We start from the raw sequence: 22,934 nt of genomic DNA, 5'->3' as shown, positions 1-22,934 counted from the left end.
AGACTCGAGTGCTGTGGGGTAGGTGGTGATTACATTTCTTTTTAACCTTGACTAACTGGAAACCAGGGTTCCGGCGTGTGTCAAGGTTCATGTGTTCTCTCCATGTCAATGTGTGGGATCTAGAATGACAGAGACTGTTCTTTTTCTCTCTTACATGAACAGATTTGGGCTCTTTAATTTCACTAATTGAGCAGAAATCACAATTTTTCACTCCACTTCTGGATGGTGCTGAGGAGCAAAGGTCATGTCATGCAAATGCTGAAATTAATGACAGAGTAGGTGCAAAGAAAAACTAGGACTGCATCAGAAACAAAATCTTAATGTTTATTGTTCTTGAAGTCTGTGACCCAACACTAAAAGATATTAATAGTGCAATTAAATATGGCTAGTGCACATGAGCTATAAAAACTCAGTACCGCTGTGTTCAGGGATTGTCAAAAATACAATAAGAATTCTGAATACTCGATCATTGAGCATTATCAATGAGTTATAATACATTCATGTCCAACGGATAATCTTTGGCAACATAACAGTTCTTCATTCGTCAGGTAGGCAGAGGGCTAAGAGCACAGGAAGTCCAGCTCCAGCGACCAGCGTGATGCTTTCCATTAACCCGAGACCTGCGTGATGGTACGCTCCTGTTCCTGCATGGTGGTGGACGGGGCTGGATCTCAGCTGCCCTCTGCTGTTAATCTCAGGCAGCACATGCACTGTAGCCACATAAAGGAAAGTCCCAGCAGAGACCAGCATGCCGATCCCTGTCATACCCAGACGCTGCTGTGAAGATCCACCCATCTACACGGTTTAAAAAAAAAATTAATAAGTCGCTTCTCAGGTGAGACGTCAAATCTTGTGGTGACTATTACATTTACAGACTTACGGTTTTTTTATTTCAGTTTATATACCTGAGCAATTGAGGGTTAAGGGCCTTGCTCAGGGGCCCTGCAGTGGCAACTTGGTGGACCTGGGATTCAAACCAATGACCTTCCGATCAGTAGTCGAACACCTTAACCACTGAGCTACCACATCCCCACTATTATTTCTATCACCATGAGCTAGATCGGTTAGCTATATGTTATGTGCAGGATAAATGTTGAAGATGTTTTAAACAGTTATTTCGAGCATTAATAAACAAAGCAGCGAAAAGAAGACAAACTAAATTTTTTTTGAATAATCAAACACCTGGTAATCACAAGCCAGCTCTCCTCCATAAGGTCTTACCGCAGTTAGGATGAAGTAGGTGCTGATCGCAGTCAGAGGTGCTGCACATGAAAAAGCCAGCAAATGCTTCTGAACTGTGCTTTTCTCCAATCCTGCGTGCATGAGGAATGAGACGAGACCGAACGCAGCTGGGGCCTGGACAGAAAGTGAAGTAAGAATCCTTAAAATTGTGTCCGTATTTAGAGACGTTACTGGTGTTCAGCACCATGTTATTGATTAAACCTTGCAGTTCATGTTCCCAACGTGTTCAGGGTTTTCTAGAGGTGTCTGTGACTAGTGGCTTAATGCCTTTAACCCATTTTATCACGGAAAGAAAATGTGGACTGACACATTTTTTTTCTTGGCTGACAAATGAAAAAAGATCACAGTCACGCTTTATTTAAAATAAACTTTGTACAATATAGATTTTGTTAATTTTAGGAATTAGGTGAATTAAGCAATAAAAAGAAAGAACCTTTACTTCAATTAAAAATGTCATGTTTTTCCACCCTGGTGAGTACATAGTGGTTACAGAAATCTTACCTTGTGCAAAATCACAGCAAAGAAGACAATGACCTGAACTGACACTTGAGATGAAGCAACAGCTGCACCTAGAGCCATACCATCAGCTACGAAGACAGACAAAAAGAGAAGATAAATTACAGACAGTTCGAGTCCTGGGATGCAGAAATCGTCAAGTTTCCTAACATCCTGCTTATCTCGTGGACTGGATCTTTCAGTCTGGGACAAAGAAACCCAATCCGCTCTTCATTTAATTAGCTGTCAGGATGTGTATTATTTTTTTTCTGAAGCCTAAAATAAAACATATTTGTTGATAGAACCTGCTGCATGAATGAGGAGACCCAGAGTCGCTGTGGTGCTGCCACTGTATACGCTCGTACGTGAGACTAGAAAAGGAGAGACATAGAAGGAATGCTGTTATACTTGTCCTGTAGGGCTCTTAAAAAAATTGCATTGAGAGAAAACTGAAACTACATGAGGAAAGCAACGGATATTTAGCAAAGTTAAATATGGACATGATTCTTTAGGTAATGGTGCAGCAAATACAAATAATCTAGAATTTTTATTCTGTTAATTCTTATTTCTTTTCTTATTCGTTATTTCCTTTATCATTAATTATGTTTACCTTCTGCTCTATGTTTGTTCTGTAAAGCTGCTTTGAGACAATGTCTATTGTAAAAAGCGCTATACAAATGAATTGAATTGAAATCATCTAATGTTGACTTTATGCTCTCGTATTATAACAAGATAATCATGAAGATCAGAAAAACAGAAGCTTTAATCTCAATGACGGATCATTAGACCTGCAGGAAATTGATTTTATTGCTGTAATATGATGTCAACAGGAGGCGTTCCTACTACTGTTTGCCATAGTAATAACCTTTTATCAGGGGTTAGCATACCAAATCTGTTTCTATGATGCTACAACCAAAGCGTTTGGGGGAGATTTCGTGTTTGTGTATAAAATTCAGCAGTGTGTATCTGGATCATATACGAGATGAAGGAGAAACAGCGTGCACTCTGCTTTTTATACTCACGTATACCAAGTCACTCCATATTAGCATAACTCTAATGGTAGCTGTCTTTTTTGAAAATTAACCATCTCTGCTGGCTCTTGCTGTGATTTGCTGTATGTGGAAACATAGACTAACTCATGCTGTTTACCATGTGAGGAACAGTAGTCAGCAATCTGATCAACCACAAACATCAATGTGAAGCCCAGGACCAGTGATGCTCCAATGAAGACGTGTGGACGCAGTCCTTTCTCTGTGGAAGGCTTGAGAATAGCATTCGCATCAGAGGCATTTAGTCTAGCTGTCACAGCTGAGCAAAATGAATCTGTAGAAAAAAGTCCAGACAAGTATATTTCTCAAAAAAAAAAAAAAAAACCTTCCATTTAATATAAATAAAAATTTCCAGTGAGACAGAAGAAACAATGATCCATATTAAACTTAGTACTTGGTATTAATTATCGATCAGGAGCATCAGGGAACATTTTATTCAACAACGAGCTTAAGTTTATTGAGTCTGAGTTTTAATTGAACTTGTCATGGCATTTAAACAGTGTCTGTAAGATCTATCTTCACAGAACACGGTTTATAAAGTATCGAGAGCATTTTTACACCCGGAAGCAAATATATGATTATACAAACAATACCAGTATCTGTACTGAGGCAAACCTAGAAATAACACAGGAGGACCATACTGAGTATCAGCCTAATTAAAGGTGGATCAAGATCTGATTAATATTTTGAACAATAGCATTAATAGTAACAGAAAAAATAGATATGGCTCAGATGTCTTTGTTTATAAGAGTATTCATCAGTAATACATATTAACTTTGTAAAAGTGCCCATTCATTCTGGATCAGGCTTTAAGTTACAGTACAGTACTCACCCCTGAAAGACCCCTCAAGTAGCTCCACCCCCTCTGGAATAATAATCGCGAGGGCGGTGCCACACAGAAGCCCCGCCCCCAGCACGGTAATAAACTGCTGCTTCTTCTGTTAGGGATTAGAAAAGTATTTTTAATACAAAACTTAAATCTACTAAAAATAAAACAAAAGGTATTTAGGCAAAAGCACAGACGTTACATTTATACTCAAAACGATATTGATTTGATCTTTTTATGCGGTCAATGCCAGTCCAAAACGTCACCTGATTATTAGAGAATATTTACAAAATAAAAGTCTTAATGATTTCACAAGAAGAGTCTGACACGAACAGCGTTATATTATGATTATTATTATTTTTTTTTTTTTAGAGTTGATATATGTTTGATGCATGTGGAATATGACAGGTTTGCTGTTACCTGGGAAAAGTTGACCAGTAGTGGAATAAGTCCGAGCAGAAAACATCCCACAAACATCGCGAGAGAGATTAAAATAACAGCCGCAGCTCCGTCCATCGCGTTCGGTTCAGTTTTCTCCTATACTTCAAGTCCACTAACCTTTATAATATTCAGGCGTCTTCCAAATCTTCACACGCATGCTTCCGTAAAGACGGTGAAACGTGTAAAATGTATACTATGAGCCCTCGTGATGTTGTCACGTAGCACAGTTTCAAACTTTCCACGTCGCCGCTTTAAACAAATCGATTGTAGTTCTTTATGTTGCCATTAAAATGCTGCTCTCTGGTGGAGAAGCAGAGGAATTACACCGATGACGCAGGATTTCTGGAGGCAATTCACAAGACGGCAGCACGAGACTGCACGAGTGTGCGAAAAAAACGTCAACAACAATAACAATAACAATAATAATAATTTATTATTATTATTATTATTATTATTATTATTATTATTATTAAAAATTAGCTCTACACTATATGGCAGAAACCACCACTTATAAAATTGCCAGACACAGGAACAGTTTATTTCCCCAGACAATCACCCTGATTAACTAGTACTGCATTATCAGAAGTCAGTCACATCATCTGTATATAATACACACACTACTGCTGTATTACTACTATGTACAAAAAGCATAATATTGCACAATACTGTTATTTGCACTATCATGCACTCTCACACTTTATGTACATAACTGATCAGTCATGTTTTCTGTATTCATGTTTAATACCCGTACTGTCTATATTGCATCACATCGTATAGTCTGTTTTGTCTTGTCTTGTATAGTCCAAACTAAATGTATAGTATAGTGTTATGTCTGTACTTTTGAGAGTTACCAACAGCTGGAACCAAATTCCTTGTGTGCGTCAACACACTTGGCCAATATACCTGATTCTAAAATGGGTCTTTCCCATTTTCTTCCAATACATTTTGATTCCTTGAACCCAAGGACCCAAACCTGTTACAGCAAGATAGGAGGTTGGTGTGGAAAAACCTGATTTTCCTGCAGAAAGATAGTGTGGGCTTGAGAAACCTGACCTCATACCCAATAAACACTTTTGGGATGACCTGCAATGTCTTCTGCACCCCAGACCTCCTCACTCAACATTAGTACCTGACTTGCAAAACACAGTAGTGTGCTTTTTACCCTCACAGTGTACAAAGAAGTTTAAATCTATTGTCTCTTAAAACAATAGGTGCATGACTTCACTAGATGGATGGAGATTTAAAAGGGAAGAATATGTTCGGTGGCTAACTGTTGTTAAAACTGTTCTCTTACTCATAACACTGTTCCAGTTTCTCCATTCAAGTGCTCCTGAGAGAAGGAGAGACATTTCAGTAATTATTTTTTGTGTCTGATCTGGAATCAGCTATATATTTCATAACCATCAAGGAATACACATAAAAAAAAAAAAAAATCAGATGTTAGAAATGAAAGAAAAACTTGAGTCGTGTTTTAGCAGTAAAGGCTGAATTTATTGTTTAAAGACATGAAAGGCTCTGAAGTGGACATTATAAAAAAGGAAGAAGGGAAGCTACGATAGAAAACAGATCAGAGAATCACGGTTTGCATTCAACATTCCAGTGTTCTTGAGGAAAACAAACAAACAAACAAAAACAGTAATTGGCTGTACATGTTTGAGCTGTAAACATGTCCTTAAATGCCACAGTTTCGTGTTCATGAGAGCAGTGCAGTGACAGTCTATTTACACACAAAATGTAGTTCCAACAGCTTATAGAGTCATACAGTGGTCACCTGTTCCAAAGAGAAACAGATAAAATAAATAAAATCTCAGATACAAACGGAAACGCCGATAGCGATGTGTGCGTAAAGTGCAGCCTCCAGGTCATATGTCATGATTTTATCGTCATCTACTGGGTTAAACTCAGTAACCAAGTACAAATGAACAAGAACAAATGAATCAGATAAACGTAGCGTTTTTCTTTAAGCCGAGGACTAAAAGTGTGTATCAATCACGGATGTGCTGCTTCATCATGAGTGTTTTACATCACCATGAGTCATGTTTACAATAACATGAGGAGCAGTATCATTGCCACTGAACATGAGTAGGAGCATCACTGCTGTTCATAAATTAGTGAGATTATATGCTTTACATTATTGATCAAGCGTCAGTACAGAAAATATCTGCATCATTTCATTTCTCCTCTTAAATGTGCAGTCATAGGCTCAGAAACAAACTCACCGTGGTTTCATGGCCGAACATCGCAGGCCAAACATCAGACATGTAAACAATTAAAAATACATGGACTATTATTCTGCAGTCATTTTTCAGTACCAACCAGGGCCTGTTGAGATGGCATGTGTATTTACAGTGATATGCTCCCTTTCTCTTTTATTGCTTTTTACGTCCCACAACGATCCTTTAGTCGCTCCTTCTATAAAGCAAATTAGACACATCGAAATCCACAAAGACAGATGTATCTCCAGACCAGACAGAGATTGACTACATTAATTGCTACATTGTTTAGAATTGATGGCAGGATAGAGAGGACTTTTTAAAAAAAAAAAGAAAAAAAAATTTTACTCTCATGCTAGAACGTGCAAGGACGTGACGACTGTACAAAAGTCTGTCTTTGAGAACATCCAACAAAATCAAGAGTTAACAAGATCACATTACAATCAGGTAGTAAAGGCATCTAAATCAGTGTTATAACCCCATAGTCCGTTTAATAAAGTAGTCCCCTTATAAATAAGAGCACCGCTGCAGCCTAACCCTGACAATAACAAATAACTTTGCAGTTATTAAGCCCAATGTTTTGCTGTACAGACAGCTTTGCTTCAGCATGGATCCATGTAGTGCTAAAACAATTCGATGAGACAGGAAATGAAGGAGAGCCAAGGCAGCTCGTGTTTAGGTCAGCTTTAAAACACTGCAGGAAAGCAAAGTACTTGGTGCTTGCTTAATGGGTTTTTTCCAGTTATAGCTGAAGCAAAGAACATTCATAACATTAACATTTTGGCTCATCACTGCAAAACTGACATGCTTTTTTTTTTAAATGGAGAAAAAAAAAAATCCCTGTATTTGCAAACATAGTAAGTTGGAGTGTGTCCAGGTAAATACTCACATATAGAGAACAGTTTACTTTTCTGAACCTGTGAACCTACTGATTAAAAACATCAGACTTGTAACACAAAATAGGTGCATAATGCATAAATACAATGATCAGAAGGATTTCTCCAAAAGCAAAACCAAAAACCATCAATAATGCTGAAGGAATAGGTTTGAGATGATTACAGATTCCTCTATCCGAAGGTGACGTTGGTGATTGAGAGCCAGTCGTACATGATGTGAACAAGCCGTCATGAAGCAGCAGGAGTGCCTTAGTGAACTTGATTAGATTTAATGTTAGTGTGTAGTAGCACAAGTGGCTTTTTCCACATCAAGTAAGAAAGGTAATGGTCAAGCCTTGTTAGTGTTTGCTAGCTGCCCTCCAAGCCCAAAGGAAGGAACATATCTAGGTGTGACCTCTTGGTCCGGACAGCATAAGGGTCCTGGAGCACAGCTTTATCCGATCTCAGTAGTGTGTTTGCTTTTGATCTAATTATAGTCTATTTAGCTCTATTTACTGAATGCGGTGAGCCTCACTGGTGCACCTCGTTGTCGATGAGACTGTCCTCTCCTGACTGGAAATCCGCCTCATTGACAACAGAGCCTGGCACAATGAGGTCATCATCCTGCGAGGAACTCTGGGCGTATTCCTCACCACTCCCAGAGCCTGACTCGTCTGGGCCCTGCTCCTGCAGAACCTGTGCAATGTACTTCTGCTGAGGGACAGGGGGCAAAGGGAAAAACATAAAGGTTTACAATTCTTTGGTGTTTATCAGTACAGTATGCTCTAGTAGGGCTGGGCAATATGACATCTCTGTACTTACAATGCATTATATGTATCAGGATACACTGTATATATTATAGCACAGTAACATTATTAAACTAATAAAGTGCTAACATCTACTGATCCGCATGCTATTTTCTTGCTCCGTCTTTGAGACACTGATATTTTAAAAATTGACATTTAAACAGGTTATTTTCATTTGAACTTTATTTGAATACCGTTAAATGCTGCTTGGCATAATAGCTCTGGGCGACCAAAAAGAAGGGTTAAAACTGATCCTAATAGACAGGCCTGACCTGGAGAACTCGTTCATGAATGAGCTGTATGTAATACATTCCCAGTTAAAAGCAATATGACCTTCCTGATAAAACGGTGTGTGTGGATTTAATGCTGCATTCTGTCACTTATGTATAACTCATGTCACGGTGAGATGAGTTGTGTGTAAGAAAATGATAGACAACGTGCTACACTGATAGCCGTTCAAGCTCACCGCAGATTTGATGGGTGGGGAGGTGCCAGGAGGCTGTCCGTTCTCTGCTCCATCCACATCCTGCGAGTCAATCTACAGAGAACACATGAAGTGCAGGTTCACAGTGAAGTAGAGTACGGTACATACAACCACATCCGTGGAGGTGGATTACGGACTTACCTTGTAATTGTGCGCACTCAAGTACTTGAAATGTCCGAACACGACGTGTGAGACGCAAATTATGATGGTGATGATCAGAACCACAAATGTGAACATTGAGGTGCCAGCGAGGAACCCTAGAAAGAGCAGAGACGACATGACACAAAAAAAAAAGGGTTGTTAAGATGCCTTTATTAATTGCATTCAAATGAATAAACTAATGTTCCGAGACAATACATGAATGGTGTATGTAGCAAATCTTATACAAATGGCACCCGGATAAGACATTTTATCTACTCAATAGTCTCCAGGTCTGTTGAGCTGTTGAGCTTGATTTAAGAAATCTTGTGACCGAGCTCAACAGTCTGGCCTTTATATATTTTGCTGTCATTATGGAACAGCTTCTAGTACAGTGTGCATAACGAATTAATTCAATAATAGTAAACCGTGCAAACTATACACAATACTAAAGCTACTGGAATTTTAAATAGGCTGTGGGCAGGAATCATTTATATGCATGTAGCAAAATATTTCATGAAAGCTGCTCACCTGTGCGTACGGTGGAGAAGAAAAGCAACCAGAAGAGGCACAGGATGGGTGCAGCCACCACCTGGTTCACAGCTCCGGAGTGGATCTTCTTATCCAGTTTGGACGGCAGGTAGGCGTAGTACATATTATACCTGTCTACAAGGTGCTTTAATAACATGTACATTAACCCTAAAAGAAGACACAGAGAGAGATTAAAAGACTCTTTGCCCTGTCTTAATTCACCCTAAAAACAATATCCTCAATGCAAATCTGGTCAGACCTGATGGATGTCTTTCTGACTCATTCATCATATGGTACGTCATCAGTATCAGTTTCTGACATGTCTGTTAAACGTCTCTAAGACTAAGGGTGGATTCACAGCAAATGTCATATCATATATTAGGCTACGAATGTATTTTACACACTCATTATTGATCTCACAATAGCTATTATGGTTCATAATTCCCCCACGTCACATAACAGCTACTGGATGCTAAAACACGTGGACTGAAACGAACACTTTGTAATGCTCAGGGCCCTAAAACAATGACAACTGATAAGAGCATCTTCAGAAGTCATCATTAAGGATGTTTATGACCCAAGATATTCGAGAACACAGTCATTAGATACAGGGAATTACAAAATGATCATCTATTAATTTTTTTTTAACATCTGAAAGAGAGACTGCTGCTACTTTATGTGTTGTGGACTAAAGTTACATTTTTTACAGGTATTTTAAAGCATCTAATATTTAAAACCCAATGCTCAGTCTTAAATGACATGTGGTTTGAGAAGTCATTGATTGTTTATTTCCGCTTCCCATTGTTCAGAGTTGTGTGGGTGAGAGAAGCTTACCGAAAGGAACAATGATCGGACAGGTGATGCTGTAGGTCATGACCACAGTGAAGACGTTCATCAACCAGGCGTATGCTGCCCCGAACTGGAACTCGTATGCTTGATGCTGCATAGCAAATACTACATTAATTTAGCTTTAGGATTCATTGTATATGATTTATTGTATTATACTGTTACCCTAATGAATGCTATGATGAATTGGGGGGGGAAATAAATTGTACAAATTTCAATTTATTGGGATTTTGAAGTCTATGAAGTGGTTTCATTTGTTTTCACAAGTAGTGCACACGAAATGGCCCTCGTATTAATGAGTTCGGGTGTGTCGACCACACCATTGCTGTGAACAGGGTCATGACATCAAGGACACAGCCATGCAATGCTGTACAGAAGCGTACTTATTTAGGTGGCAGTGTCATAATATACCAACCTTGCCTCATCAGTTAAAGCAAATTTTGCCCTAATCAATTGTAAGTGCTATTAAAGTGAAATGAAAGTGTCTAGAAGCAAACCAGCACTGGAATCTGAAGCAGTGGAAATGTTCTCTGGAGTGATGAATCACACTATGCAATGACCATAAAGTCAGGGTTTGATGAGCCTGATGTGAAGGCCTCAAATTCCCTGCAAAGAAACTTGACCTCAATCCCACTGAAGATCTTTGGGATGAACTGGAACATTGATTGTGTCACCATGCCTTCTTGTTTAGAAGTAGCTAAACAACTCTTTTGACTGAATGGACACAAATTCCCAAAAACACTCAAAATCTTGTAGATAGAATTCCCAGAAGAGTAAGAATCTGTTAAAGATGCAAAGTGGAGCCAACTCCATATAAATTCCCATGGAGTTGTGATGGTCAGGTGTCCACATACTTGTGGCTATGTTGTGTATATACTGTGAATAGTGAATAAAGCTAATGAATTAATTCCTACCCCTATTAGCTCCTAATAATGTGCAACATGCTTAAAGCATAGAGGGGCTCAGGACATTCAATACCTTCTTTACATTGCGTCTTTCCGCTGCTGAGCGAGCCAAGCACAAACGAATCATGTACATGAGCAGACCCGGAATGCGCAAAAGGTCCATGGCATTACCGATGAAGGCAGAGGCGATGACATAGTTAACAAAAAAAGCCCCATTGTCCGGAAGAAATACACATCTGAAAAGAAAAGAAAGGAATAATTTTTCAATAAAAATCTATGCACAGTCACTTGAAGAAATGATATTTACATAGAACTGATAATGTGCAGATGTTATATATAGATGATATGTAAATGGCACTGCTGAGAATATAATAATGTATTATAGCCCAAGCCTAATGCAGAATACAATTAAACTTTGATGCAGTATAACATTCCCATAATCCCACATGGCTCAGAAAAGTGTGCTTATGCAATAACTTACTCGAATCTCACTTTAGCGTTAGCCAGGAACATCTTGTCAAAAAGCCATCGAAAAAACACATCCAAACTACATAAAGGAAAAGAATGAAGACAGAGCATATTACTGCAGTGATCGGACATTGCTTCATAGTTAACGTACTTCAAGTACCAGTGATAAGCTAACCCAAAGTTTTTGCAACAAGGAAAAACATTCTCATAAGATTGATAGGAATTTACAACGATCAGCCATAACTTTAAAACCACCTGCCTAATATTGTGTAGGTCCCCCTTATGCTGCCAAAACTGCTCTGACCTCAAAAGATCTGTGAGTGTGTGATGTGTCGTATCCTTTACGTCCTGGAAGGTGTGAGGTGAGACCTTCATGGATCAGACTTTTGTTCAGCAAAACGTTATTTTGATTTGAGAGAGATCTGGTAAATCTGGAGTCCAAGTCAACAGCCTGAAGTCAGTCATACTTCTAAAACCATTCCTGACAAATATCTGCATTACTCTGCTGAAAAAGCCAACACCCTTAGGCAATTCTGTTGTCATGAAGGCATGTACTTGGTCTGCAGTAAATGCTAAAATAACCCACATGAATGCCAGGTCCCGGCAAAACACTGCACAGAGCATCCAGTTTATGCCATTACTGATTGGTAGGTACTCCACCAGTGCATAACAAGAACAAAACCGGAGAAGGCATTTAACCATCACAATCTCACACAGATTCTTACACTTGCCCATTTCTCCTGCTTCCAACACATCAATTTCAAGAACAGGCTGTTCACTTGCTGGCTAATCTATCCCAACCCTTGACAGATGCCAATCTAACAAGATCTTATTCGTGTCAGTAATTTTCATATTATGGCTGATCGATGTAAATGCCCAGAGAAATCTTTGATCACACATTTCAAAATTTCGAAAGATAGAGTATTTAATCGTATACAGTAACACAAACAAGTGTAAGACAACGGCTTTATGTATTCCAGGTCTAACCTGCTGAGTCCTAGAGATGGCAGCAGCAGGACCATAAAGATGAGGAAGGTGTAGCACTTATGCATAGTGGTTCTGTTTTCACCAGAACTGTTAGGAAACATTCCCAAAATCCCCAGAGTAAGATTAAAAAAAACACACACACACACAAAAAAAAAAACAAGCTTTGCATAGCTTTCCGATTTTAAATATAAAATCTAAATTTAACATACAATAAAGAAAGCTATTGTTTTTGCAGTTGTCTATTTCATACATTTTTATTTTGTCAAAATGCACAGAACTCTTAACCTGTCCTGTGCCTCTATTATGAGCTCTTCTAATACAGTGCTAGCTGATGTGAGTGAAAGAACGAAAGCAGGGAAGCGAGTGTGTACCGTGTCCAGTGTGCCTCAAAGAAAGCAGAGTAGTACACGATGGTGGGCAGCAGGGCCGAGAAGGACCACAAGAGCAGAGTGGGGAAGAACTGGGTGATTATGGGATTCTGGAAGTCCAGACCAAAGCAGAACACAGTGAAGAGAAGGACATGGGATGTGGGAGTGACAAATTAAAATCCATTTTATTTATACTTTATAACATCCCACTTCTTAGTAAGAGGTGAACTAAAACATCAACTATCCTGCATTCCTTTATAATCTGTTTATCTGTCAAACAGCCAGGTCAAAGCTAAAACACAGCATGCATGTATAGGGAAGTCATTCTCGTGTTCCATGCAATTTCTACTTACATTCAAGTATTCCACAGGTTTTGTAACATTAAACTTGTCCATGGTAGATATGATGATGGCAGGAGTGGTGAGAAAGAAGAGCAAGAGGAAGAGGAAACAGTTGATAATAAAGCAGCGGAGCCACCAGGATGAGCCGCCTATTGACAAGTGCTCCCTGCAGGAGAAATGACAACATTACTACCTGTATTGCTGATTATGATGGAGGACAGGTGGATTGTTCTGAACAGAGGCTCTTACCAGTAGACATTCTGAGGGTCAGGAGCGTAGCTGACTGACCAGTTGTGTGTATGTAGGATACTGCTAAAGGGTGAGGATTTGGGCTCGCGTCGACAGTGACAGCCATGAAACTTACAAGCATTAAAGTCCTTAAGAATACTAAAGAAAAAAGAACCACAAGAGAAAAATACTTGTGACAAGTCTTCTGACGAAGAGACCAAAAAAAGAGAAATATCTAATGCACCATTTATAGCTGATGTTATACATGTTGTTATAATTTACACATGTACCAGACAACCGATGGGTACATCTAGATACATCCAAAACACAGCCTCTCAAACCTACACTGCAGTCATGGCTTCGTTCTGGAAGGTGACGAAGGCCATATCCAGAGGCTTAGTGCTGACCTTCTCTTTCTCCTTCTTATAATCCTCTCTCAGCTTGGCCTCCAGCTCAGTGTAGTAGTTCATTGCTTCCCTCTGCACAATACCATGACATATTAGTGTCAATTTCCATTAAGAAAAGGTAAAATGATGCACATGAAAATATGTCAGTGTTCACTGAAGTGATGAGAAAACTGACAAATGAACACTGTTGTGCTCTACATGCTCAGTCACACACATGAGAAAGTATACATTATTACATCGTGGGTTCTGTTGATTTATATAATGGGACACAGAAAAAAAAGAAAAACAGATGATGAAAGATAAACGTTGCCGAGGACCAAATGGTGTGGTGGTGATGTGTGAGGAGCTAATGAAGTCCCAGGAGGTGCAAATGAGCTATTGTAATGTGTTTAGCATCTTCAGATGGTGTAATTCTCAGAATTCTCACTATTGGAATAACCGCGATTAATAGATGACCACGAAACAAGATATGACAAGTGAGAGAGATCATGCCATTAAACTTTTCCAATATTCTACTGCCTCTTTATTAGGTTTCAGTGTTTTGTTACATCTTCAATAAATTGATTGTTTTCAATTAGACTTTTATTAGGCTTCCGTCAGAGGAAATAAATCCTCGGGCAATTTTTGGTTTGTTATTTTTATATACTTCCAGTGCATATATCAAAATGTATTCAAACGTACAGGCCTAAAATCCATTTTTAAAAAAAATTATATGGAGATTATAAATTTTTTTTTAAATTAATCAAAAAACATTAGTAGCCAATTACAGCTTTGTGATACCTAGGAATTACCAAGTGATGGTGAAATACCATGTATTTTTGCAGCATTTATACCTGTCTGAATACCTTTTTTCCTATCAGTTTTATTATTTTTTTCATATATATGTATCTTAATTACGCATATGAATACATTACTTTTGTTCATATTTATAAGTACAAAGACAAAAGATAGTGTGTACATCTGCATTGGACACTAGAAGCATGTTAAATAATAAAAAAAACAAATGGTTCTGATTTTCCCCTCATGGTACAAAGGAACATCTCAGGCATATCATTTTCAAATGGTTTTCTCAGTGTGCATTGCATACAAACAAAGCTGACTCGATCCTACTGAGCGTCATCTGTAAGAGGACCCATAAGTACTGGATGATATATACACAGGTATATAATATACAGTTCAAAAATAAAGAATTGCTCTAAACAACTTGGGTTATAATATAATTCTGTACACTGCATTTTATCCAATAAATACTAAAGCACTAAAGAGGCCTCACCTGCTCACAGCCCTTTATGATGCAGCAGCAAAGATGGCCACATGGTTTTGGGTTGATCATAGTGTGCACATGTTCCTTGCTATACAAGTCGGTGTAGAACTTCCTACTGCGTTCTGTCTTCTTCCTGTAGAGAATAGCTTAGTAATGAACTGATAACCACTCGGTCAAATAATTAATCTCAGCCAGCCAACAAGCAATTTTTGGCTGCTTAAAGGAAAAATAGTTGCACATGGTTAATGTTCACCTTTCTGAGTCCAGATACATGAGCTTGGCCACATCATAACAAATGCGAGCTTCCAATACAACACAATTTTCATATGCTTGCCTGTGTGTAAGAGCAGAGACCTCAGTTAGGGCATAAATAAAATACACAAATTAATAAATGTATCAATAAAAGAAAGTTATTCATGATAAGGGATGGAAATAATCATAGAGAACAAAAACTTGATTTCTAATGCCAAGTTGACATTAACAGTACTTAAACCTCGGAGAAAACCAGTTCATATGTCTACCTACAATCGACACGTTCAGCCTGGTATTTTCTGCCTGATTTGCTTTCAAATATTTTTCAAATTTTGTGACTTGCACGTGTAGTGTTTTACATCCTGTTTGTAATTACTGAAGAGCATTATAATGGGTTTTTATAATAATGCATTACATAATTGAGGATTTAGCCCCAATTTTTTATTTTGGCCATTTTGGAGGAAAGCACTACATGCCCTTTTGTGCATACATGAGCTCACGTGTTAGTGTCACTGTAATTGACAGGGAAAGAGATTTTGTCATCTCCGGTCTCAAAAACTCTGATCTGCAGTGCAATCTGTGGCGACTCTATATATCTATAACTCTGATGCCATCTTAGAACAAATAAGTAACAGATATGCTGGGTCCCATTGCTGACAATTAAAAAGTGTGTGTTATTGTCTTTGGCTGTGATCTTGTGTACAGCCAGGAATTAAAGTTACTGCGGCAATCCTACATCAGTGTAGCTAAAATAATAACATGTAAATGATGGAAGACTTCAGATTTGAGTGACATGAATATTAGCAGCATTACTCAAAGTGCAGCTTTATTTGACTTTCTTCTGCGTATTTGTTGATTCCATGTACGAATAAAGTGCGTTTCACCTGTGAAGAGAAAGAAAAGGGGAAAAGATCATTTAAAAAGTAGTTCTTTCTAATAGAACAGTTATCAATGATGAAGTACTTGATGCACTCTTGGTCTAGACCACAATATTCCAATAACGCTGCAGCCCACTCACCAAATCGTCTTCTTTGTAGTGCATCTTGGAGGTGTGTCGCCTCATGCTGTAGACGGTCAGTAACAGATAAAGAAATGCAAAGATTGTGTGCAGCCACAGCAGGTTGTTCCTGTATTAATACAAATTAACATCAATTAAATGCTTGTGTTGTTCACACAATTCGTACGAAAGAACCGCAAATGCTAAAACAATTAATAAATAATACAATTAATTAAATTTACCCAGAATTTAAGTTGGCTATTGTTGTTCTTCCAAAACTGTATGCATTATGGTCTGTGAAGGACAAGGGAAGATATAATGAGCTGAGCACAGAAATCTACCAGATCTTCAAACTCATGTGGCAGAAATTAAATGTCCTGACTGGTGCAAGTGGTGGCTGCCTTTAGAACAGAAGTCATAATCAGAATAATCGACAAGGACAGACTCAATAACTCACCCAGAAGGTCTCCTGAGAAGTTGACAGGCAGGACAATGCCCACTGACAGCACACCCACCACCACCAGCAGACCTATGATGTGGCGCTGAAAGGAGAGATAGTGTACTGCGTCCTCGCCACATTTCTCCCTGATCTCATCGTCTCTGTGAAGGAAAAAAGACAAGTGGTGCTATACTTAGAGTGCACAGATATATTATCAGACAAACAATATTTCTAAAAGCTTTCACACTGCTCATTATTCTTGCTCGGCACTCACAGTGACTCAATCAAGACCTTAATAAAGTTCACAGAACTTACTTGATCCTGAAGATAGCCGTTAGCCAGGAACAGAAACCCTGCAGGGAAGACACACAGCACATTTATAGAATGTAAACACACATACACATGACACCATGTATTAGCTTTGCAGTCTGTGTGGTGTTGTTATAAGTGTAGGTGTACTATATATAGTGTATAAATACCCTTATAAAATAACCAAGTACAAGCAGAAGTCTGCCAACTGAGTATATAAGGCATATTAGTTACTAAAATACAAGTTTATTTTGTTGGTCATGGCTGTAAATCTGCAACCTAGCTGCACACCCTAGATTACACATTGTGGCCTGCTTGCTGCAGAAAGTGGGAAAGGGAAAGTCAGACTGACGGCTTTGAGACTAAGCCGAGAAAACCTTTACAAAATACCAAGGCGTGTGTTTAAGGCCTGCCCAACGAGTGACATGGTGAGAGGTGTGTTCCAGTGGATGCTGTGAAAGCGTTGGGTAAAACTTGACTAAGCCGTTATAAATAAAACGCTTACGCTGTCTCTTTGGTCAAAGTCGATGGAACTGGAAACCGAAGTCAAGCGCTCGTAACGGGAATCCACTGGTGTCTGCAATGCGGAGGCCACGCTGTGTGCAAACACAAACCAAACAAGCCAGTTTACTCGGTGTACTATGCATAGTGCATGTCTAAAGACATTACAAACTAAAATGCAGAGTCAGTGCACTTGTGGTAGGCTATACAAGACACAGCACTATTATTTCATCTGTGTGTAATTTGTTCACACAAAAGTAGTTGAGTTAATATGAGTGGCTAAATTAGTACTTCAGCCACATATCATGTAACTAGTATCCTAGACTTTTATTTCAGTTTTTTCCCCCCTTGGTGTACACATAGTTAAGGATCAACATCCACGGGACAAAGTAGGCCTTGAGAGAAGGTGACATGCAGAACAAGAAAATTTAGTGATGGTTAGACATGTACAGAGGGAGAGAAATCACCATTGACCAGCCGACGAGAGCACAACTATTAGAAAAGGAAATAAGAACTACAAAGATAGCATATATATGAGATATTTTTGGAGCTAATTACACAGAGCTTTACCTCTCCTTGCAAGCAGCCTGCCTCTGAGAAGCAACAGTCAAGTCCAAAAAAAGGCATGCTGAGCATTAAATTAACACACATGCATCACTGATTAGTCTATAACTAGATTAAAAATAAAGTCCTTCACCGCTGGAATAAATGTAGAGGAATAATAGAAAACTATGCAATTATGTAAGAGAAGAATGCTAATAGAGCTATGTTAAAGACATTTCCACCATCCCGAATGGAGAAAAAGAGACAGGAAAAGGCAAAGAGAGAAGGTTAATCCAGAGAAGGTTGTTTGGAAAAGAGAGCAGGAACTCCAAAGAAGTGTTGAAGGTAAAAACATGACATACTATTCTCGTTCATCCAGACGCCGGTACCACTGATCCTGCCTTAAAGTTAAAAAAAAACAACAAAAAAACATAAAAATTGAAAACAAAAGAAAGAAGCGTGATGGGATGTACATTTACGTCATTTGGCAGATGGCATTATTGTCCAGAGCCACTTAGATTTTTCATCTCATTTTATACATCTGAGCAGTAGAGGGTTAAGGGCCTTGCTCAGGGCCGAGCAGTTGCAGCTTAGTGGACATGAGATTCGAGTTCACAAACTTCTGATCAGTAGTCCAACACCTTAACCACTGAGTTACCACATACCCACATGAGATCATGTAATGACAAACTCACAGAGGAAAGTGAAATAACCTGGTCACATCAGTAAAAACTGGTCACCAATGGCACTTAAAGTGGTGATTCCCTGAAGTGGTCGACTCAAAGTGGTGGCATTTCACTGAAGGTTAATCGGTCAATATTAGCAGCCATTTGAAATCTAGTGGTGGTGAGGGTTGTATGGTCAAGCTGGAACCCGAAATCAGAACGGCATCTTCTGACATTAAGGACAGTAATAAATGTTATACAGCTGATATGCGAGAGCATAACCTCAGATTGTCAGGGCGCACAGTAAAAAACAAAAAAAAAAAAACCAGTGGGGCCACTCATCAATATACCTAATAAAGGTGGACGGACCTACTCTGAGAAAGATAATTGATGCTGTATTTGATGGGTCAGAACTTTATTTTTCTTACCTGTCTGCATCTGAGACCAGAGCCAGGCGCCCATAATCCCATGCTACTTTCCTCAGGAAGGAGAACACAAAAAGCAGCCCCTGGATGAAGACCACAAACACACACACACCCACACCTAGATGTAATCCAAAGCTACATTGAAGAGACAATCATATTGCAGATGTACTGTCAACTGACTGCAAAAAAACAGGTCACAGCTCACATTAATGGTAAAAATGTGGGGAGCAAAAAAAGGTTATCATTCAGACTTCTAAGAAAGTAGATTTAAATATTCTATTGATACGAACACACCCACTTACACATGATACGATATTGCAGTTGATGCACAAATGTACATGGTGTACACTATGTGAGAGAGAGAGAGAGAGAGAGAGAGAGAGAGAGAGAGACAGAGAAAGCACATAAGAGAGACTATGCAACGTACCACCAAGTCAAAAGTTTTAACAAAAGCTCAGCAGTACGTCTGGATAACTGCACTGTTATATGCAAAACTTTCAACACTGCAATAAAATACACTCGAAAAAGTTAGCTCACAGAAAAACTGTTTCCTTAGAAGCGTTTTATCTCACTAGGGCAACTTATATTTCTCTCTCTCTCTCTCTCTCACACACTTTTTTTTTGAGCAATTGAGGGTTCAGGGCCTTGCTCAATGACCTAGCAGTGGCAGCTTGATGACCTTGAGATTTGAACTCACAACCTTTCGATCAGAAGTCCAGCATCTTAACCACTGAGCTGACACTTCCCACAACAAACACTAGATCAAGGGTGTGGCTGAACAAGTGCAAACACACACAAGCACACGCAGGTGCAAGACATCGTAATGGAATAAAGACTATAATAAAACTATTGTGTATAAATAATACACAGTAATAATGCTACTAATAAAACTATTGTGTGTATAGAGGCTCATGATTGGCATAAGAAGATAAGGTCATAGGTCCTGATTTCGATACTTGAAGCATAGTGCTTTCCTCGGAGCGCGTTACGCTGCACTGTGATGCAACATTAGCAGCAACTTGAAAAGATGTGGTTGGCTATCTCTGTGCCTTGGAAGAAGCACATCAGCATTCCCCTTCCTCTGTTGTTGTGGGAATTGGCAGGTAAGCAGATGAAGGGAAAAAAAAAAATCTGAATTGCGTCTCACTAAAAATAATAGCTATAATAAAGGAGTCATTCGAACCATCTGCAATTGTCAACAAATTGCAAATTACTGTGACGTACCAGGAAGCACATGAAGTCGAGGGCAAGGACAGTGGGCACTCCTCCGAACGGAAGTCCCTGCAGCACAGTGCTGCGGATTCTTGCTGTATAGCACCAGTCCTTAGAGGCGTTCAGTGAGCAGTTCGAGCATGCCTGAATCTCGCCCAATACACCCATCATCAGCACGAACAGCAGCAGCATCATGAACAAGTAGCACTTTCACCACAGCTGCATTCTGGATCTGGACACACGCCACCTGCAGATTACACACAGAGACAGAGAAAGTTTTAAACAAATAAAAATATTTAATACAAGAAAAAATTCTACAGACAAAATAAAGCAGATAAAAACAAGGAGTCTCAGTATGCACAAGACAGGAAAGACAGGTTTGAAACATAACGAGTGATTCTGCAGTTCTAAACAGATAATTGCAAAACAGAAACTACGGGGAATTGAAGTCTACCCAGTGAACACAGCTTACTAGTCACCAAAAGTATGTCTCACTGTGTGGCTCACTGTGCACTCCCTCACACCCACAGATTCTAACAAACATCCTTGTCAGAGTCGGGACACCGTGAGTCTCAGGTGTGACTCACAGATTACGTAACAGAGAGAAAAAAAAACAAACAAAGGCAGTAGTTGGCAGCCAAGAACTGTTCTCTCTCACATGTGGAGATGTGTATGATCTGAAAAGAACAGCCTTACAGGCTCTGACTATTTTCTCTCTCTCTCTCTCTCTCTCTCTCTCTCTCTCTCTCTCTCTCTCTCTCTCTCTCTCACACACACACACACACACACACACACACACACACACACACACACACACACACACACACACACAGAGAACTTTGTGACATCAGCCAAGACGGAGGCTCAACAATAGACAAACAGAGGTCGGGCAGCTCGGTCAGTCTTTCCCTCACCACCAGTTTAAGAATGAAACACACAGAGGTGTGATACATTTGGAATCGCGTTTAGTAAAGCAGCAGTCAGTAAATTAGACACTCTCAAACAATCCTGAGAAAGAGATATTGAAGGAGCTGAATGAATCATCTACATCATACATACTTGCTCAGACTGATGATTCAATGGCAAACAAAAGCTCAGGTCTTACTGGGAGAAGCAGAATCTTACAGCATGTACATCATGGTAATGTAAGCAAAAGTTCACACACACACACACACACACACACACACACACACACACACACACACACACACACACACGTATACATAAATTATATATATAAAAAGTACACACATTTTAATTCTGTTTAGTGTAGCCCGAATTCATGTTTCTCTTGATAGTGTCCCAAGAAAGTGTAGTTTCTAACAGGTTGTTCAGGTTTAGATATGACAACAAACAGAGCATTATAAGACATTTTCACTGGTAAACATTTGAAAGGTGCAAATGTAGAATATCACAGTCACAATTGGGCTGTTGTACTGATTGGAGGGATTTGGTTAAAGGCACAAGGCTGCAGTCATGCTGATATTCAGTACAAACAGAATGACTGAACATGTAACATTGTTTTAAAATTGCTTTTATACATCGGTAACTAAATTAAAGAAATGAAACGAATTTAGAAAAGAAATGCAATTAAAGCTCTGTTCTCACAGCTACTAAAGAAGCCACAGCTGGAGGAAGGGACGCATGGTGTCATGAATCGGAGTAAGTAAGTGTAGTAACGGTTACAGTCGAATGTAATGCAACCGGAGTGCAAACCATCATGAAGATATTGCTCAAGCATTTCAGTTAACATTCACTACAAACAGAATGAAGGAAACACTCTGAGTTGGATCTCAGTGGCTTTGATGTTGGAATAAGGGTTGGTTTGAGGATCGTTGAAGATTAGACATTAGGGAATGCCGCTGGATTTTAATACAGAGTTGGATTGGTCTTATGGGAACACTTTCTACAGAATTGTTGGTCTCTGAAAGACCATCAAAGCATTGTGATGCCAGGCACTGATTTGGACAAGCAGTACAGTGGGACAGTTCAAAATGAAGTTGAAGGAAAAACTCCCTGAGACGTCATGAGGGAGAAACCTTGAGAGGAACCAGACTCAGAAGGGAACCTCCTCATTTGTGTGATGCTGGTGAGTAAATAATATAAATGTAAATAATGTCCTTCCTACAACAGTTTGTATTTTAGTGGAATTAAGCAACCAAGAGCTCCTGAGGAACTAACAGGTCAGCATCATTTCTGAGTTCACCACAAACTTAACCCAAAGTCTTCAAATGATCAATGGTGAAGACCCGACCACAAAGCAGTTGGAAATGTCTTTGTTGCAGCATTACTTAACTTTAACCTTCATGGCCAAACCTGAAAAACAGCCTCTGAGCATTTTTCCTCCTTTAACATTCGCTGCCTAAATTCCAGCAGGAATCTCCTGGCATCTGCCAAACCAAATTCATCCATCAGCTCACTCCAGTAAACATGTTTCCGCTGCTCCAGAGTGGTATGTGCTTCATTCCAGTTAAATCTTCGGCTTGTGTAAAGCTGCTCATTCACAGAAGAGGCACATTTTATGAATGCACAGTTCTTGTGCTGATGTTCCTTCCAGAGGCAGGATGAAACAAAAGACTGGCACTTTTTTGTGGAAAGTGCTTGAAAGTTTCTCATTTACTGCTTCAACTGCTTCAAAGCGCACCTCGATGCTTCCATTTCACAATAACAGCACTCA

The 22,934-nt window shown here is 39.2% G+C and overlaps 2 protein-coding genes across 7 annotated transcripts in view; both read right to left on the bottom strand.

The window, feature by feature from the left end:
- Nucleotides 1-303: 303 nt before the first annotated feature.
- On the bottom strand, nucleotides 304-4,348 carry LOC113655328 (zinc transporter ZIP9). The gene is made up of 7 exons (XM_027165817.2): nucleotides 4,033-4,348; nucleotides 3,619-3,724; nucleotides 2,887-3,060; nucleotides 2,043-2,108; nucleotides 1,744-1,829; nucleotides 1,222-1,356; nucleotides 304-795 (listed from the first exon to the last, which is right to left on the bottom strand). Exons 1-7 carry the CDS (start codon nucleotides 4,126-4,128, stop codon nucleotides 538-540), a joined length of 921 nt encoding a protein of 306 aa, XP_027021618.2. The 5' UTR covers nucleotides 4,129-4,348; the 3' UTR covers nucleotides 304-537.
- Nucleotides 4,349-5,522: 1,174 nt separating this feature from the next.
- The window catches only part of tmem63ba (transmembrane protein 63Ba), a 37,117-nt gene continuing 19,705 nt past the window's right edge, over nucleotides 5,523-22,934 (bottom strand). For 4 of the 6 annotated variants that reach the window (XM_047812708.1, XM_047812707.1, XM_047812705.1 and 1 more), the window contains exons 2-24: nucleotides 20,270-20,504; nucleotides 19,049-19,128; nucleotides 18,318-18,356; nucleotides 17,417-17,507; nucleotides 16,918-16,955; nucleotides 16,621-16,763; nucleotides 16,406-16,457; nucleotides 16,185-16,293; nucleotides 15,980-16,050; nucleotides 15,168-15,248; nucleotides 14,924-15,047; nucleotides 13,589-13,722; nucleotides 13,265-13,402; nucleotides 13,028-13,181; nucleotides 12,678-12,784; nucleotides 12,307-12,393; nucleotides 11,333-11,398; nucleotides 10,925-11,087; nucleotides 9,935-10,040; nucleotides 9,101-9,268; nucleotides 8,573-8,688; nucleotides 8,414-8,485; nucleotides 5,523-7,855 (exon numbers count right to left, since the gene is read on the bottom strand). In XM_047812708.1, the coding sequence (XP_047668664.1) occupies nucleotides 7,673-7,855; nucleotides 8,414-8,485; nucleotides 8,573-8,688; nucleotides 9,101-9,268; nucleotides 9,935-10,040; nucleotides 10,925-11,087; nucleotides 11,333-11,398; nucleotides 12,307-12,393; nucleotides 12,678-12,784; nucleotides 13,028-13,181; nucleotides 13,265-13,402; nucleotides 13,589-13,722; nucleotides 14,924-15,047; nucleotides 15,168-15,248; nucleotides 15,980-16,050; nucleotides 16,185-16,293; nucleotides 16,406-16,457; nucleotides 16,621-16,763; nucleotides 16,918-16,955; nucleotides 17,417-17,507; nucleotides 18,318-18,356; nucleotides 19,049-19,128; nucleotides 20,270-20,452 (2,505 nt within the window). In that variant the 5' untranslated portion in view covers nucleotides 20,453-20,504 and the 3' untranslated portion in view covers nucleotides 5,523-7,672. The remainder of the gene's footprint in view (nucleotides 7,856-8,413; nucleotides 8,486-8,572; nucleotides 8,689-9,100; nucleotides 9,269-9,934; nucleotides 10,041-10,924; nucleotides 11,088-11,332; nucleotides 11,399-12,306; nucleotides 12,394-12,677; nucleotides 12,785-13,027; nucleotides 13,182-13,264; nucleotides 13,403-13,588; nucleotides 13,723-14,923; nucleotides 15,048-15,167; nucleotides 15,249-15,979; nucleotides 16,051-16,184; nucleotides 16,294-16,405; nucleotides 16,458-16,620; nucleotides 16,764-16,917; nucleotides 16,956-17,416; nucleotides 17,508-18,317; nucleotides 18,357-19,048; nucleotides 19,129-20,269; nucleotides 20,505-22,934) is intronic. The other 2 variants (XM_047812709.1, XM_047812710.1) reach the window with 2 other exon arrangements.

This window comes from Tachysurus fulvidraco, chromosome 4 (genome assembly GCF_022655615.1).
Source record: "Tachysurus fulvidraco isolate hzauxx_2018 chromosome 4, HZAU_PFXX_2.0, whole genome shotgun sequence".
Classification (NCBI taxonomy): Eukaryota; Metazoa; Chordata; class Actinopteri; order Siluriformes; family Bagridae; genus Tachysurus; species Tachysurus fulvidraco.
This window is presented reverse-complemented; position numbering and strand designations above follow the sequence as displayed.

Bases quoted from the DNA above. Each gene is read 5' to 3' on its own strand.
- LOC113655328 (XM_027165817.2), bottom strand. From the start codon at position 4,128: ATGGACGGAGCTGCGGCTGTTATTTTAATCTCTCTCGCGATGTTTGTG. The intron at 2,109-2,886 runs GTAAACAGCATG...CTCCTTTTCTAG, and splicing joins TGACTACTGTTCCTCACATG to TCTCACGTACGAGCGTATAC. The intron at 1,357-1,743 runs GTAAGATTTCTG...CTTTCTGTCCAG, and splicing joins TTGCTGTGATTTTGCACAAG to GCCCCAGCTGCGTTCGGTCT.